The sequence below is a fragment of the Cavia porcellus genome, unplaced genomic scaffold (genome assembly GCF_034190915.1).
Source record: "Cavia porcellus strain 051 isolate PalLab524CR breed Dunkin Hartley unplaced genomic scaffold, mCavPor4.1 scaffold_11, whole genome shotgun sequence".
Lineage (NCBI taxonomy): Eukaryota > Metazoa > Chordata > Mammalia > Rodentia > Caviidae > Cavia > Cavia porcellus.
In genome coordinates, this window is record NW_026947494.1 from 50,892,408 (window position 1) to 50,909,509 (window position 17,102).

At 32.8% G+C, this 17,102-nt stretch overlaps 1 protein-coding gene and 1 pseudogene across 3 annotated transcripts in view; both read left to right on the plus strand.

Annotated features, from left to right (window-relative positions):
- Ipo11 (importin 11) overlaps positions 1-17,102 on the plus strand; it is a 231,452-nt gene that overhangs the window by 108,112 nt on the left and 106,238 nt on the right. For all 3 annotated transcript variants that reach the window (XM_063258231.1, XM_063258230.1, XM_063258228.1), the window contains 5 exons: positions 4,767-4,846; positions 5,200-5,280; positions 11,041-11,136; positions 11,824-11,937; positions 15,803-15,924. In XM_063258231.1, coding sequence (XP_063114301.1) covers positions 4,767-4,846; positions 5,200-5,280; positions 11,041-11,136; positions 11,824-11,937; positions 15,803-15,924 — 493 coding nt within the window. The remainder of the gene's footprint in view (positions 1-4,766; positions 4,847-5,199; positions 5,281-11,040; positions 11,137-11,823; positions 11,938-15,802; positions 15,925-17,102) is intronic.
- LOC111754807 (adiponectin receptor protein 1-like) lies at positions 5,288-11,031 on the plus strand (annotated as a pseudogene).

Here is a 17,102-nt window from a genome sequence, read left to right on the forward strand (position 1 = left end):
TATGTATTAGAGCATTATCTTACTAAGTAACACCTAGCTTTTGAGGAAGTATAACTGACTTTAGAGTACACTTTCCATTTTTATTAGAGTCCCTGATATTAACAAAATAAGCTGAAAAGTGCATTTATAGTTTCTAGGTTATTGTATATAACTTTTTAGAATAATTTAGGTTTATTTAAGAGTAAACACTTATTATAGTACCTTGTGGAAAATTTTCTAATAACAAAGTATTTTTAGGAAATTACAGCTTAAGCTTGAATTTTTGTAAAATTTTTGCCTTTGACAACAGTTTTATATATTACTTGAACACTGTGTTTATATTGGGGCTTGTGTATCACTTGCCTCACAATTACCATGTCCTAGGTTTGATCCCCAGCACCAAACAAAAATAAACAAAAGCAGTACAAAGTAAAATTTTGGGAAAATAATTTATTGTAAAATTGCTTTTGTATACTGTGGTTTCAGTTTCTTTTATAGAGACATTTTGTTCAATCAGTTGTTCAAACTAAGCTTTGTATATACTGCTTTGCTCTAATTAAGCTGAAATTCCATATTAGGAAATTATATATGTTGTTCACTGAAGTGGTATTTATGAATGAACTGTAATTATGAAGCATATTATGTTAAAAAAAACACTAGGTAGACTTTTTGTCTGACAACTTGTCCTTGGGTATCTTTTTCAGAAGTAAAAATATTACTGAGATATAATGACATGCTTAAAAAGTAGTCATTCTTTGAACATACCAGCAGATGTCAAGTGAAACACAATTGGAACTGATTAAAAAGGTTTTGTCTCATTCATTAAATGACCATGGTGCCTAAGTAATATAATTAGTTGTTTGTGTTTCCTCTGAGTTCTTTTATTCTTCTGTTTCATTGCCCAGAATAAAGATCTTAGTAATTAAAGTAACCATTTGAGTTCCAGATAGAGCTATTTGTAGTTTTTCACTTAGCTTCCCCGTAAGGGAATAATTTCCCTAAGATGAAGTCATGCCAATAGGCCAGCCACTGATTCCTGATTTTCTAGGAAAAGTTCTGTTTTTCATTCATCATAACAAATGGGAAATACCTCTTAACTTTCCTCTCCCTCTGTTAAAAAGCTTCTCAATTTTGTTCTACCCAATTTGAAGACCACGTACAGTGCCATTTAGTGTAATTCTGATGCTTCTGTATATTTGACCAAGGAATGGAAACCTTGACAAGACCCATTATAAACTTTGTCATGAACAGTATTCTGCCACTGTCACATACTAGTGACTTCACACAGTAGCTTCACTTTATTATATTGTGTTTCACTTTTAAGTCAGTCTTCCCTCCCTCCCTCTTTTATTCCCACCTTTTCTCCTTCCTCACCTCTCCTCACTCATACATTGGAGCCTCGTCTTGTGCAACCCCCTTCCCCTACCCTTTGCACTACCGGGAATTGAGTCCAGGACCTCAGGAGTAGTAGTCAAGTTTTCTACTACTGAGCCACATCCCCCAGCAGTAATAAGAACTTTGTGTATTTTGAACAACGATTAGTATTCAAGAAGTACTCGATGATTATTCTTATTATGGCTGTTACTACTATTTACATTACCACTATTTTAAAAGAAAAAGTACCCAACCATCAACTATCTCTGTAGGGTTTGTTATCTAATTGAAGCAAGAACTAATGAAGGTCTGGGGATGAGATATAGCACAGTGGTATAGCCTGTACAGCAGGACTGAGGCCCTTCTTTGCTTTGCTTTGCTTTTTTCTTTTTTTGGTACCGGGGATCGAACTCACAGCTGACATCGCGCTTGCCAGGCAGGCGCTTACACCGCTGAGCTAAATCCCCAGCCCGAGGCCCTTATTTTCATTTAAACCTAAAGAAATCTCAGCCTTGAATAGTTGTTTAAATTTTTTAATTTTGAAAGATTTGGAAACTTCTGTTCAGTGATACTGGTGCTATGGATACTATTGAATTGTTTCTACTTTTATTTTGAAAAGATGTTTTGATGCGTTGTAATTAATGTACATTTACATTAATAATATGAAACAGTTTTATTTTAAAGAGGAGAGGTTGAATTTGTTTTTTTTTTTTTTTTTTTGGTACTGGGGATCAGACTCATGATCTCATGCTTGCCAGGCAGGTACTTACACCGCTGTGTTAAACCCCATCCCCGAGAGGTTGAATTTGACTAATGATGTTTCTTTTTCTTTTATGTTAGGATCAATATTACATTTATTTTTGTTTAGATTTTGTACTATTAATTCATACTGTTTGACATGTAGCTTTCTACATATATTCAGATAAATTCTGAATAAATTTCAGATAAATTTTTAAATTTATTGGTAAATAGGACAAAATATTTGTTTTAATCTTCTGATAGATTAAAATGAATATTTAGTTTTGGTATCAGTTAAAACAATACTCTTTCTTGCAGTGTGTGGTGACATATGCCTATAATCCCAGCACTCAGGAAATTTAAGCAGGAGAATCATTCTGAGTTCAAGACCTATTTGAACTGCATAGTGAGACCATCTTAAAAAGACCAAACAAACAAAAACAAAAACATCCCCCAAAACAAAAAAACAAAAAAAACTCTATTAGACCAGTGAGTTTTAAGAATTTATTTAACATGTGATTGCTTTTATTAATTGGATATAAAACTACTAGCAAAAAATTTCATTTTTAAAATGTATAAAAGCAATAGTCCCAAACACTTCAAATATTTAAGTTAATTATTGTTAGTGTATGTCAATTAATTCTTTTTATGTCCTTTAAATGTAACAAGAACCTGAAACTTCTAAAACAGATGCTATCGCTAAAAATAATTATTTTAATTTTGTTCTGATTACTGGGAATGTTTTTGACCTTTAAATCTATTGCATAAATTTAATTTACTTGTGTTCATGGTCTTAATGCCAAGCTAATGTTTTTCAACAGTATAATTTTTCTGCTGTAAATTTCCTATGTAATTTGGAAGGAAGGAGATTATTTTACCTTATACATTTTTTAACCTTATACATTACCATATTTTACCATTTACCATTTACCATTATTTTACCTTATACATTACCATATACAGAATTTGAAATAGAAGAAATTGCAGTTCCAAAAATAAAGCATTAAATAGTTTTAAGGGTATTAAGTAGGTTCTGGTTAATTTTCTATAATAATTCATAATTTACTTTTACAGAAACTTAATACATAAGATGTAAAATAAAATACAGATTAAAAATAGTGAAAAGAATAAAGAAAAACAAAATAGAGCAGATAATCAAGCTAATAGATATAAATCACATATGAACAAAGCATGATTAGATATGATTCTTTGTTGAGTAACAAATTTACCTGAGAGCTTGTAGAATTTTACTGAAAGAAAAAAAACTAATCTTTTAAACCAGAGAGTTATCACTCTTGGTTCTACTGATATTTTGATCCAGGTAAGCTTTTGTTGTGAGGGGCTTTCCTGTGCCCTGCAGAATATTTCATAGTATCCTTGGCATCTGTGTATTAAATATTACTGGTGAGGGTCAAAAATGTCTTCACACGATGAATGTCTTATAGTGAACAGACTTGCTCCTGATGGAAAATTTTAGATGTAAATTATTCACCGTGTTTTAAAATAAATATAATTTTGTTGCATGGTTGAAAAAGAAAAAAGTTTTGTGCTATTGCAAATGAATAGGAGTTCTAAAATAATTGCAGTAAAAATGGCAGATTTTTAGCTAGTCATTTTAGCACACACCTTCAATTTGGAGGCTGAAGCAACAGGATTGGTGTGAATTGGAGACCAACATGGGTTACATAGTGAGTTGAAACCCAACCTGAATTAAACATAGTGAAACTGTCTCAAAAAATTTTTTTTAGACATATTTTTGAGCTATATTTTGACCTGTATAATTATTTAACTGTATATATACGGTTATACCATTATTGTATGTAATGAGTCATATAAAATTGCCTTCGTAAACTTTTAATTACAATTTTAAGAAATAGTTTCTACTTTGTCCTTGAAAGACAATAAAAACAGTATCTTTTTCCTTGTTGTTTTGGTAGTTGCATGTTTAAGAAAAATTTTTATGTGCAATTTTTTATTGCGTAGCAGATTTGAAGAGTAAAGGCCAAGAATTGGAAATATTGAAGTGTAATATTTTTTAGAGTATAGTACACAATTGTTTTTATTTCGTTTTTCTTTTTCTTTTTCCTTTAGCTTTTCTTTTTTTCCTTTTTAGAGTCTCACTGTTTTGTTTAGGCTGCCTCACAGTTGTGGCAGTCCTCCTGCTTCAGCCTCCTGAGCGCTGGGATTACAGGCACGTGCCATCATGCCCTGCCTCAGAATTGTTTATCTTAACATAGTCAGTGCCAGTGTAGTAAGACTCAGTCATTGAATGAACTCATTTAAACACATGTCAAAATATAGTGATAAAATGATTTAGTCACATGTTGTTCATCCTGTCAGCACTAACACTTTAGATTGAAATGAAAGATTGGGTCAAATGGTTATCTGCTTGTTTTTCTGATTGGAAAAGAGTTTTTTTCTAAATTGTTTAGATTGTATAGATTCTAAATTGTCTAAATTGGTGTTTTTCTAAATTGTTTTAACTACTGAAAGGTAAATGAGGTAATCTTAAGTTCAAGATTGATACCAGTTTTTAGATGAACATTTATACATAATGATAGTCTGAATAGCACTTAGAAAACTTTGTATATAACTTAAATTGAATCACTTCATTTAAATTGAATAACAAATTAATTTGGCCTTTACTTAAGAACTTTAAATTTTTGTTTTTGCAGAACTAAGTTCAGAAAATCTCAGAACCTGCTTTAAGATTATCAATGGTTATATCTTTTTATCATCAACAGAATTTTTACAGGTATGTTGTAGTTTTGCATTGTAAAAAACTATTTTGAGAGTTTAAAATTATTTTGAGCATTATTTTGAGAATTTAAGATTGACTTGTTACTTTAAGGGGAAAAAGTCTCAGTATTTTCCACTGCATGGTAAATATGAATTATGGAGTTTCATTGTCATTTAATGCTGAAAATATATTAATGTATCAACTATACTTGTATGGGGCATAATCTTTTCTTACCTGAGTTCTTACTGAAACTTTATTGCTTAGACTATTAGCTATAATTCTCAAATGGATTATAAGTCTCAAATTGAATTTTATGTGTATTTTACAGATATATTCTTATGTGTATATTGATTTTGATTGAATTTCAGACATACGCAGTAGGTCTTTGTCAGTCCTTTTGTGAGCTACTAAAGGAAATTACTACAGAAGGTCAAGTCCAAGTGCTCAAGGTATTATAATCTTATCAATGAACAATTAAAAAATTATTTGTGACACTGAACATCTGTTTTTTTTGTGAAGTTAATCCTTCATTTGAGTGTTGATAGTTGACACAAATTAGAAGAGCTGATATACTTCTGGACAGGGTGTTTTCTTTTATAGTACTCAGTTGGTTTCATAACATCTTTATGGGAGGTCTCAAAATTTGAATGTGCATAGGAACCTGCTACAAATCTTGTTAAAGGGTAATTCTGTGTTTCTAAGTCACAACTGATTAAGGTATTTCTTATACCTCACTCCTTATACCTCCTTATACCTCACTTCGTTTAGCAAGAATTTAAAAACTGTTTAATAAGTTATCCAAAGATCAGTGACATCTGATAATTTTTACCCCTTCCGTTTGTCAGCCTGCCTTTGGGATAGTTGTGTGTGTGTGTGTGTGTGTGTGTGTGTGTGTGGTGTGTGTGTAACCATATTTGATAGTTTTAATTTGGGTTAGCTATTGAAGTTAGAGTACCAAGTTTGTCAGAATTATGTATAATTAAGAACCTGTAGACTTTATGCGGTGTATTATCTGTATGTCGTAGTCTCTATATTAAAGATATAAATAGTATTAAGCATATATATAAATCTATATTAAAATGTATCTTTACAGATACATACATATATGCATGTATGTAATTTATGTGTGGATTTTGAGAGAAGGTGTATTTTTTTTTTCTTTTCTGTGTTCTAAGTAGATAACAGAGCAAAACTCTAGTTAGGTAAGTGTTACAATCATAACAAAGCAGCATATGTGTATGAAACCCATGATACTGTTTTAAATCTTCAAAAGTGACTTCCTAGGAAAAAAATGGTTGCCGAAAGAGGTTCTTTGTATGAAATATATTGAAGAAAGCACAGTAAGTATGCCGCAGTTATAAAGTATACTTAAGGAGTCAGTGGGTAAAAGTTTGTGTAGATAGTCAAGTCATATTAACCAGCGTGATAGGTGGTATGCATTTGATAATGAACCAAATTGGGAAAAAACCTTGCTTTTTAGAGTTTTTCTGCAACAGTATTAGGTGGTTTTGAAAGACAACTTATAAAATAATTTGGAATGGGCATTATGAAACATCTATCTAAAATGAGACAAGGCTTTTGCGTGTCCCAAGGAGAATTTTTACTTCTGATTACTTGTTTTTTGCGATACTCTCACAAAATAGAAGGAGTTTAGTATAGCAGGAATGTCTGTGAACTGAGGGAAGACTTTCAGGTTAGAATATTGGCCAGTGTAATTCACAGCTATGTAACATAGCAATTTCACTCTTTTTACTTTCTGTCTGTTGAACAGGGATGATAACTTTACCTGGTTCCTTGGATTGATGTGAGGGTTACTTGAGTTAGTGTATATAAAAGCACTTTAATAAGTGCTAGCATGTTATAACTAATAAGAGTTGTCTATTTTTATTTCATTATGTGATTTGTGTCATGAAGTCTATGAGGGGAAAAGGGATGACATACTTGTAAACCAGTTTATTTATTTGCTAGATCTTTGACTGGAAAACGCTAAGATTTTCTGCCTCCTTTTATGACGATTTCTTCTAAATAAATTCTCAATAAAAATAAAACTACATCATTGACATAAAACTAAGGAGGCAATTTATTTAATGATAGTACATTATTATTAAGAAGTGCAGTTCAGCTGGCTATTGGAAATTGTATTTTTTTTTTCAGAGTAACACAATCTTCAAAACTTTATTTTGGAGAGTTCCCTAACTTGCACACTATTCATGACCTTGATGATTTTAGTTAGCAGAAATCATTTTCTTTTTTTTGAAAGAACAGCAATATTTTTATATTTTGGTTAATTTCAACCAAGTATGTAGTAAAATATGTGTAATGATTCATACAAGTTACAGATTAGGCCTACTTTCTCTGAAAGTAGCCAATTAGTGGGTCATTCATAAAATATAAAAATGCATTAAAATTGGGAATCTGATTATGTTTAACATTATTTTGTATAAATATTTAGATGAAAACATATTTGATTTGAAATCTCAGAAATTAGATTTTAGTATTTAATAAATTGATGGATGTTGACAACTAGAGATGTACTAATTACCACAAGTAAATTTCTTGTATTTTTATGTAAAGGAATATTTTAGGACAGTGGTGCTTTTATTTTATGCCCTTATTGGAAGGTTGGGAGAACTTCCAAAATTGTGGAAATTTTCCTGTTTTAAGACTTCTACGATAGTTGTAATAAGAATGTTTAGAATTAGCTCATTATTTTAGTTTTTAATCTCACAGACACCATTTCTTAATATAGTGTGCTGTGTAACATTCTTAATACATTTTTGATTGAATGTCATCTACATTAATATCTGACAATACCTGCAGGAAACTTCTTTGTTCTTTGAAGCAGAAAATTACAATGTGAGGAAAATTGGATAGAGAAACTAGTAAAGCCTGCATTGGGAGCAAATGGTTTAGAGCAAAAAAGACTTTATTCTGTGACTCAGAACAGGTTATCTAGATGAATACTATTATATTCTAAAAATACTCAAAATTTAAATTACTAACAGTTCTTCAATATGATATGTTTTAACATATATACATTCCACTTTGCCTTTTGAAATTCTTATTTCTCTCATGGTCATATCAAGCATCACTGTGCCAAGTTGCTTTTATTCACCTTGATAAGGCTAAAGTTGACACAATTAATTTAAAGGTGTATTCTGCAAAAATAACAATAACATCTCACTGTGTGCTGCATGTTTCTAAGCACATAACATGTAGGGTTCATTTAATCCTCACATAAACATATGATGACAGTACTATTCCTGTTTTTATGGGAGAGAAATTAAATAACAAAGGGGTAGATGATTTATCTAATGTCACACAGCTAGTAAGTATAAATATTGGCATTCCTAAATCAGAATCCCTGCTCTTAGCCACTTTGTGTTTAGTGTAAGTATGAATCAAGAAAATTGAGTTTTAAGCACAAATTAAAATCTTTCATTTTTCAAATGGCTTTAAAAAACAATGTTGCGGGTATATTCAGAAAAGGACGAATAAAGATGCAAACAGTTCTATTTGTAACAGCAAAATGCTGATAAAAATAATTTTTAATAGATGAATGGATCATTGGAAGGATAGTTATCCATCTAGTTTGACTACTATGCCACTTTTCAAAGGAATGATCTCTATACAGCTTCAGAGTGATTTTTTACGTTATAAGTAAAAAATAATGTCTGGAAACTAGCTGTTTCAGGATACACTGTATTATATTACATTTTATAGTTGGGAACTGTATAGATGCTTTACATGATTTTAAAAAACAAAAATTGGTTCCTAAAGTCATCAGGCTGAGACATTTGAATTTGACTATTACTGTATAATAGCAGTCATCTGAGTAGACTATTTCTACAGTGTTAATATGTAATATTTTACTTGTACATCCCTGGTAGAATACAATGTTAGAGCAAAAAGTTAAAGAAGGTCACGTGGGCCTTCCAGCACTGTGGGATGTGGCAGGAACCATTCCCTGAGTACCACCTGCTCAACCCTTCTGTCTGCTATCACGTGGAGATCTCTGTTTCCTACAACTGAGAGGCCCGAAACTTACCTTAAAGCTGAAGCTGCAGGATTTTGAAATACCAGCCAGATGTTTTCCCATAAAGGATTTTTGGTGGCACAGGGCAGTGGGACACTGCCAGTGAAAGGAAAACTGATGTGGAACTGACTGAACTGGGTTCACTGCTAGAAGAGAAGGGCATGTGGGTAATGCCCAACCCAACCAAAACCAAAGAGCAGTAGACATACCCAGTGTTCCAGAAAGAACAGGAGGACATGGGTGCCGATACTGCCCCAGGCAGGCCCACCATCCGTGGGGAAGATAGAAAAGTGTGTATCTGGGAGTAATGTTCACTGGTCATCCCCTGGTGTATGTTTCTGGACTGGCTGAAAGGCTATGACTACCTGTCACTGACCAAATATGAACTTCTTGTGGGCTTATTTTAAAATTGTCTTCTTTATCCACACAGAAACTGACAATATCTGGACCTATCTGATTTTGTACTGTTTCTCTTTTTTGGGAATCTTGATCATGCTCCAACCAGTATGTGCTTCATGAGCTCCGTAAAGGAGAAGGTGGTTTTGAGGGTGTTCTTTTTGGTTACAATGCTGTGCCTCAGCTTTTATTGATTCTTTTGGACCATTTATTGCCATTCAGAGAAAGTCTCTTGGACTGTTTTCAAACTTTGACTCTTTAGGGATTGCCCTACTGATTAGAAGGAGTCTTGTCCCTTAGCTCTGTTGCTCGTTCTACTGCTCCTTAACATCCTCAGCTCATCTTCCTTCGCATTGTTCATGTCCTGAGCGTTTCTGTCATCATTGTAGCGCAGTGGGACTGGCTGGCTGCTCTCTAGCAAAAGCAGACAAGAGCAGCAGTGTTGCTGGGATTTGAGAGTGCTCCTGGGAGTTGGCTTGGTGATGATGTTCCTGCCGTGCACTTTACTGTCCCTGAGGTTTTTGTCAAGGCCACCTCAGTAGATCAGATAGGCTGATTCTTATTCATGGATGTGATCAAATTTTTTTAAAAATAAACTTGAGCCCAGATTTAATTTGGTTTTCAGTGTTATCTCCTCTTGTTTTTAGTCAGGAACAAGTATCTTCTATTTTTGTGTCTCCTAGTAGATAGTGCTTAGACCACAGGAAAAAATTTTTATATTTTAAAAAAACTTTTTTTTTTTTTTAATTTACATTTCCTTAGCTTCTTGCACCAAATTAGAGATGTTGCAACTCTAGGTGCTACTCTTACTTCTCTTGGAAATGTTCTGAAATGCAAGGAAGTGTTTTTGACAGTCATTGTGTTTGAGCACCCTCTTGTCATATAAGGAGCAGAGACTGGAGATGCTTAGAACCCTTTAATTCATGGAATAGTTGTGCACAGTATGCAGTTAATCTTGAGAAGTACTGTTGGAGGTCATAAGGGAAACCTGACTTTGACACCAAGCTTTTAACTGACCATCAACCTTCTCAGCTGGTGCCCATTTTATTTTCCATCTCCAAAGCCCTTGCACTGGCAGCATAGATGCTCTTGCTCGTGATTGTTATATCCTGACTGCTATATTCTTTACTTTGTAAATAAGTAAATAAATATGCACATACATACATACATACATACATACATGCATACATAACAGAAGAATCCCACTCTACTTTCAAGTCCCTCCTGACTCTCACCTTTGTTATAGAGTGAATACCTTAATTACATGAAAGTAATTTGTTATTTTTTCAAGTTTCCATATGTAACAATCAATATTCATGACTCAAATAAAATATATGCTTTCTAATTTATAGCTATATATAACATGCCCCTTTCCTTTAATTTATTGATAAATTTAAATATAGATTTATTTTGAGACCACTAGTATTGATGTTAAAAACTAAGATTAGATGCCTTTGCTGCCTTTGTTAGAGTAGCATTTTCTGAGGGTTACTTGTAACAGTTGCATTCACAGCATGCTGCAGCTGCTACCTATGTCCTTATAAACTAAAGATATATTGATGTGCCTAAATAATGCATACACTATATTAAATTGCAGTTTACATTTTTTTTTTTGTTAAAATGTTTCTAGAGGTAGGATATTGTATACCTCATATATTTACATGTGTTCTCAAGTATGGTATGAGATATTTAATTTAGCTCATGATTTTCTTATCTGTGTTTTGCATGAAGCAATGACTTGTACTGAATGTCACCAGTTTTTCTTTCTGGTTTTTAGGTTGTGGAAAATGCCCTTAAAGTGAACCCAGTATTAGGCCCACAAATGTTTCAGCCAATTTTACCCTATGTTTTCAAGGGTATCATAGAAGGGGAGGTAAGACTTTTCTTAAGCTTATAAGGATGGCACTAGACTCCAGGGTCCTAATTTTAATTATTCTCTTTCTTAATTGGAAAATAATTTCTTTGTCGTTGATTAGTATAAAGTATAACTTCTTTGTCATTGATTATCATTTGGATCATACAAATTAAGTAAATTTTCAGGATAAAAAACACCTTTGCATTTTCCTTTTCTACATTGAAAAGTATAGATTTCTCTTAACATCTCATCTCTTATATGCCTGTGTATTTACACAAGTGACTTGAAGTGGAGTAATGGTTAATGACTTAATTAAAATTTCTGATTGTTGAGAACATGAGAGGGTAAAATGGTACTGATATTGTTATAGTCAGAATGTATGAAATCATTGGTTATTTTTTCAGCCCGATTCTTAAGTAGATCTATGTAACTATGTAATGAGTAGAGTAACAAAAACATGCCATTGATATATTCTTATTGTCATATGTATATGTATATATGTGTAGCTACAGGTACATACACATATAACCCACATAAATATATAATACATAAAGCATATAATTAGAACTTATGCAATATTAATAGTTCATTATGAAGAGAAGCAAAATCAGTGTTATTTTATATTCCTCTTGTTACTATGTTATTTGCAATTGTTTATACTATTCCTTAACACAAATTTAAGTGTGTCATGTTTTAATTATACAGAGGTATCCTGTAGTCATGTCAACATATCTTGGAGTTATGGGTCGAGTTCTACTACAAAATGCTAGTTTCTTTTCTTCACTTCTTAATGAGATGGCACATAAATTTAATCAGGAGGTAAGAATCCACTTAAAGTCATCTTTAACCAAATATAAATAGAAAATGGTTGATTGAATGAAGTTTTACAAAAGTTGTTTTGAAGCATTTAAATCTTGACATTAAATAACAATTTACATTGTACTATTCCTTGAAATAGAAAAAATTCTTTAAAATGCAGTTGAAATGTTTATATTTTTATACTGATATATAGTTGGAAGCAGGGATATTTTGCCTATTTTTGTTTGCTTCCTTCCTTTAATGAGCTTGTACCATCGGTTGAGAAATTTTTTTCTAATGATTGTGGAAAATGACCTTTTCAGAAAAGATTTATTAAAAAAATACTTTAGCCATTAACAACTATTATAGTTTGGAATAAGTTTTTTACATGAAGTGGTAATTTGAGCCTTGTACATGAGAATCAAATAAGATTTTTAACTTTTCAGTCATTAAATATTAAGAGAATATTTTTATGCCTGACTCACACAGGGAGAGTATGGGGCTTAGATTTGGCAACCTGCCCAAGTCTGTACAACTAGTAAATGACAGAGCTGGTTTACAGAACCCAGCAGCCTAACCTCAGAGACTGGTATCCTCTGTCTACATGCTATTGCCTCTCACCTACTCTTGAACAGGCACTTCACTCCTAGATTCTGGAGACCCTGATGTGACAAGCTTGTATCACTTTCTTTATTTTAATGGCAAAGTACTTAAACAGGCAACTTTGTAGTGTTGTAGCACCATTAGAGATATATTAGGTTAGTACAATGGTGCTAACCAGTGTGCTTTAGAAATAGAAAAGTTGTTTACATTAACAAGACTTTTTTAAATTAAGAAAAATAGTGTCAACATTGGACCTGGTAAAATCTCCAGTGAAATATTAAATTACTTGAATGTAACTTAACTGTGCATATTACTGTTAACTAAAATATTATGTCATAATGCATAAAAATAGTAGTTTTTCATGGACAGTTAGAATAGCTTAGCTTTGCTATCATGTAATTAGAGTACTATGTCAGGGTACTCTATTCACCTATTGGTAATTTTGAAGAAAAACATATTTTAAATTTTCATTGATTTTTGTTAGCACCATTGTACTAACCTAATGTTCTTTGCTTACAACTTCTACCCATCCTCTTATTTTTCTTTCTCTGCTCCTCTAATCTTGGTTCCCTCCTTCCCTTTCTCCTTTACTTCCCCTCTTCTTTGCTCCTTGCCTCTCTCTTAATAGTAGTTGATTATTTGCTTTGCAGCTTTTTGTGGCTTGTGGTTCTTTTATACAACTTGTACTTGGAAGGACTTGGACTTGGACTTGGACTTGGACTCAGTATTCCTGGGTCAGATTTGCTCATATATCCAGTCAGCTCCAAAATTATTTGGTATATAAAGATTCTATTCCGTGAAGTACTTCAGTTTTCTTGTCCCATTTGAACCCTTCTTACTGTGTGTGTTTCCCTCAGTGTGTTACCTAAGCATCACCCTCATTGTTTCTCCTTCCATGATAACCACTGTAGGATAATCAGCAGCCGTGATACTTAGGAACATGGAGTATGCCTTTGACCTCTCCTTCCCTATTAACAAATCATTTGACAGGAAACCAGTAATAGAAACATGAAGTACATTTCTGCATCCATCTTTAGGATCTGGGACAATCCAAAATTTTGCCATATTTGTTTCTCCTTTTCTTTACTTCCCAGTGTTTTATTAAAAGATCTTCCATCCACTTTGTATTGTGCTGGTGCTCAAAAACACATTATTTTCGAGTCTTCCCTGCTTTTATATTCTAGGCTAGACTTTTGGTCTCTGTTGTATTACAGTGATGAAATATAACCAGTTTATACATTCCCTCTACTGGCCATGCTCCCAGCTAGCACTGAAAAGAACAGTTGGCTCTCACTTCTCTACCTTCTCAGACTTTTACTTACTGATCTGGCTCTACCACCTATTCTTTTCCTCATTTGCTAGATAACATTCTTATTAAATCAGTTAGAACATTTGTTTGTTGTGTGTTGATAATGTAGCTATTGAAAAATAATACACTGAAACCTAAAATATATTTTTATTCATTTTTAAGTTACCTTAGTTATTGACCAGTAGTGTCTGTGTATCTTTTAGATGGCACACCCATTCTCAAACCTTGAAATTAGATTAGATTCTCTACTTTAATTTTCTGTTATAACTTGATATAGGGATAGCTATAGGGTTAGGAAGTTATCAGTGTTAAAATTTAAAACCATGTTGAACTGATAGTTCTTGAAGTATCTGGCAGGTGTTTTAATGATTGTAAATATTCTTTGAGTTCACTATGGCATTGCAGCATGCAGTACATAATTTAGAGAACTGAAATATAAATAATGGTCATGAGTTAGTACATACTTTCTTGATTATTCATTAATATGTTGGCATATTTCTTGGAAAAATGTAACAACACTAAAATAGAAAAGAATGAGACTATATCATTGATTTTATATGACAAACTCATACACTAGAGATTTGGATATTAAATATACCGTATTTTTGAAAAGATACTGGAAGTAGAAAAAACCTTAGTGACATCTGCTGTTAGTCGGTGTGATTGGTATATTTACTCATGTGTTACTTTGTAAATTCTATATCAGTGAAGAAAAGAAAGGAAGAAGAGACGAAAGAGGTGAGAGGGGTGCACAGAGAAGGTGAAGAGATTTTTAAAGAATTGGCTCTTGTGATTGTTGGGAGTGACAAATCTGAATTTTGTAGAGCAGGCTAGAAATTCAGAATTTTTTATGTTGCATGCTTGAGGCAAAATTTCTTTTATACAAATACTCTGTTTTTGTTTTTAAGACCTTCACCTGATTGGCTGAAACTCCCTTCACCCCAGGTGCTCTTAGAGCAAATAATCTAGTCTTTGATTGAACAGAGGAGCATCCTAGCCTAGCTTAGTCAGCAGGTACAATTAATCTTCACACTAACTTTATTTAGCATTGTACTTACTTTTCTAATTGCTGTGACAGTATCTAATAACCAAGGTCAAAGAAGGAAAGGTTTATTTAACTCACAGTTTGTAAAGATTTTAGTCCATAGTTGGCTCAGAGTAGGGTGGCATGTAGCAGAGAGTTAACTACATGTTGGCAGAAGTTAGCCAGAGCAATAAGAGGCAGCAAGCAAGACAAGCCTCTTTCTGTCTCTTATGTTATATCTAGTCTCTCGGGTTAGCGTAGTACCAGTCAATCAGTGGATTGATCAGCAGTCACCACCTTTAGTGTCAGTACCCTTAATCTCAGTGTTGTACTACAAATCAGTCACATTCTAGATTCACCCCCTCTGAAGAAAAAAACCCTATGACTACATGAGACTTGGGGGGGACATCTAGACAAAAACCATAATTTTTAGGTTGATTTATTTTGCCTTTATTGTTCGTGGACCATGTAACTGTCCTAGTAAATTACCCATTCATTTATCTTTGAAATTGATTAGGTTGAGGTTGTGGTCTGTTCTTTCCTCTGAGAGAAAGCCAGGCCAGCAAATTACAGAATATTGAATAGAAATCACTCAACAGAATAAATTATTAAGTCTAAGTGGACAATTTTGACAAATATTTGTACATTTTCAGTCCACAAGAATGTTTATATTTATTGGTAAATCACTTTTTGAAGTTACTAAAATCACTCAAAGGCTAGATGCAACTATTTAACTAAGTGTACTTAGCTCAGGGTTAATTTAAATGGAGTTTCTAGTGTTGCACAGATTATTTTGTTTCAGATTAAAGATTGCGTCAAATTAAAGTATTCCAATTCTGTGGTTTACTGTAATAGAATTTTAACCATGACTTGAGGGGCTTAAGATTTTATTAGTACTTATCCAGGAGGAAATTGAATTTCAAATATTTTGAGATGCCTTCTCTTCTCAGATGGACCAGCTTTTGGGAAATATGATTGAAATGTGGGTTGACAGAATGGACAACATTACCCAACCTGAAAGAAGAAAACTTTCAGCTTTGGCTTTGCTTTCACTTCTGCCATCTGAAAATAGGTGAGGAAGTATTCTCTTAAAATGTATTTCTTCAAAGCATCAAAATGCAAGCACGATTTTTGGGGATCAGTGTTGCCGGATGATGTAACTTTTATGTACATGGATTCTAATTTTGTTAGATGTGGCAAGTGTTGATTTTAATTTAGAAAGGAAAAAATGGAACATTTATTCTTGAGTAGACAAGGGATCCAGTGTTTTTCTTTTTTTTTTTGTACAGGGGATTGAACTCATACCATGTGCTTGCAAGGCAGGCGCTTATGCTGCTGAGCTAAATCTCCGGCCCTAATTTTGATTTTATTCATTTTTCAATTTATTTTGTTGTCTGAATTTCCATTTTTCTTTAAATTACCAGATTTAATGAGTCTTACTGTACACAGGGCCACTTTTAAGTGTTTCAAAGTCAGTGACAATTTAAAAGCATGTCTTAAAGTTTGGTAATTCTAAAGTACTGCTAAGTAGCTGTTATTTTTTAATTCAGATTATTTCTAAAAAAGCTTGCAAATTTTTTTCCCTCCTTATATACATGAAATTATGTTATAATTTATAGACTTGGTTAACGTTCTCAATTTGGTAAAACAAAAAGGCTGTAATTTGGATATTTAAAGAAGAGCATTTTTTTTTTGTTTTGTTTTTAACCCTCTCAAAATTATACTGTTAATTTTTTGTGCTTTTTTAGGGGGTATTTTATAAGTTTACTTGGTAATTAAAATTTTTCATCTAGTTTTGACTGTGGATTTTGAAAAATGTTAAGAGCTTATTTCATGTTCATCTTGGAAGAGTATATGTGGATATTATACTGGATGTTCCTTTTCCTTTGGCCACTAAGCTTTGTTGGATCTAATATCAGTGCATGCATTTAGGTTTCTTAGCTCTCTCATGAGAGATTTCCAGACTTTCTTTTTTCTTAATTCATTTTTTGACCAATATAGAAAACTGATACCTATTAACGTTTCAACATTTAATATTTCAATCAGGTTAATATAATTTCTTTATGGTGGAAATTTTAACTTTTGTTTCCTTTTTTTTTATCGGTACCAGGAATTGAACTCACGACCGTCTGCTTGCAAGGCAGGTGCTTATGTCGCTGAGCTAAATCCCCAGCTCTTATGGTGGAAATTTTAATTACGCATCCAGATTGTTTTAAAAATCATGTGATGGGGCTGATAATATAGCTCAGT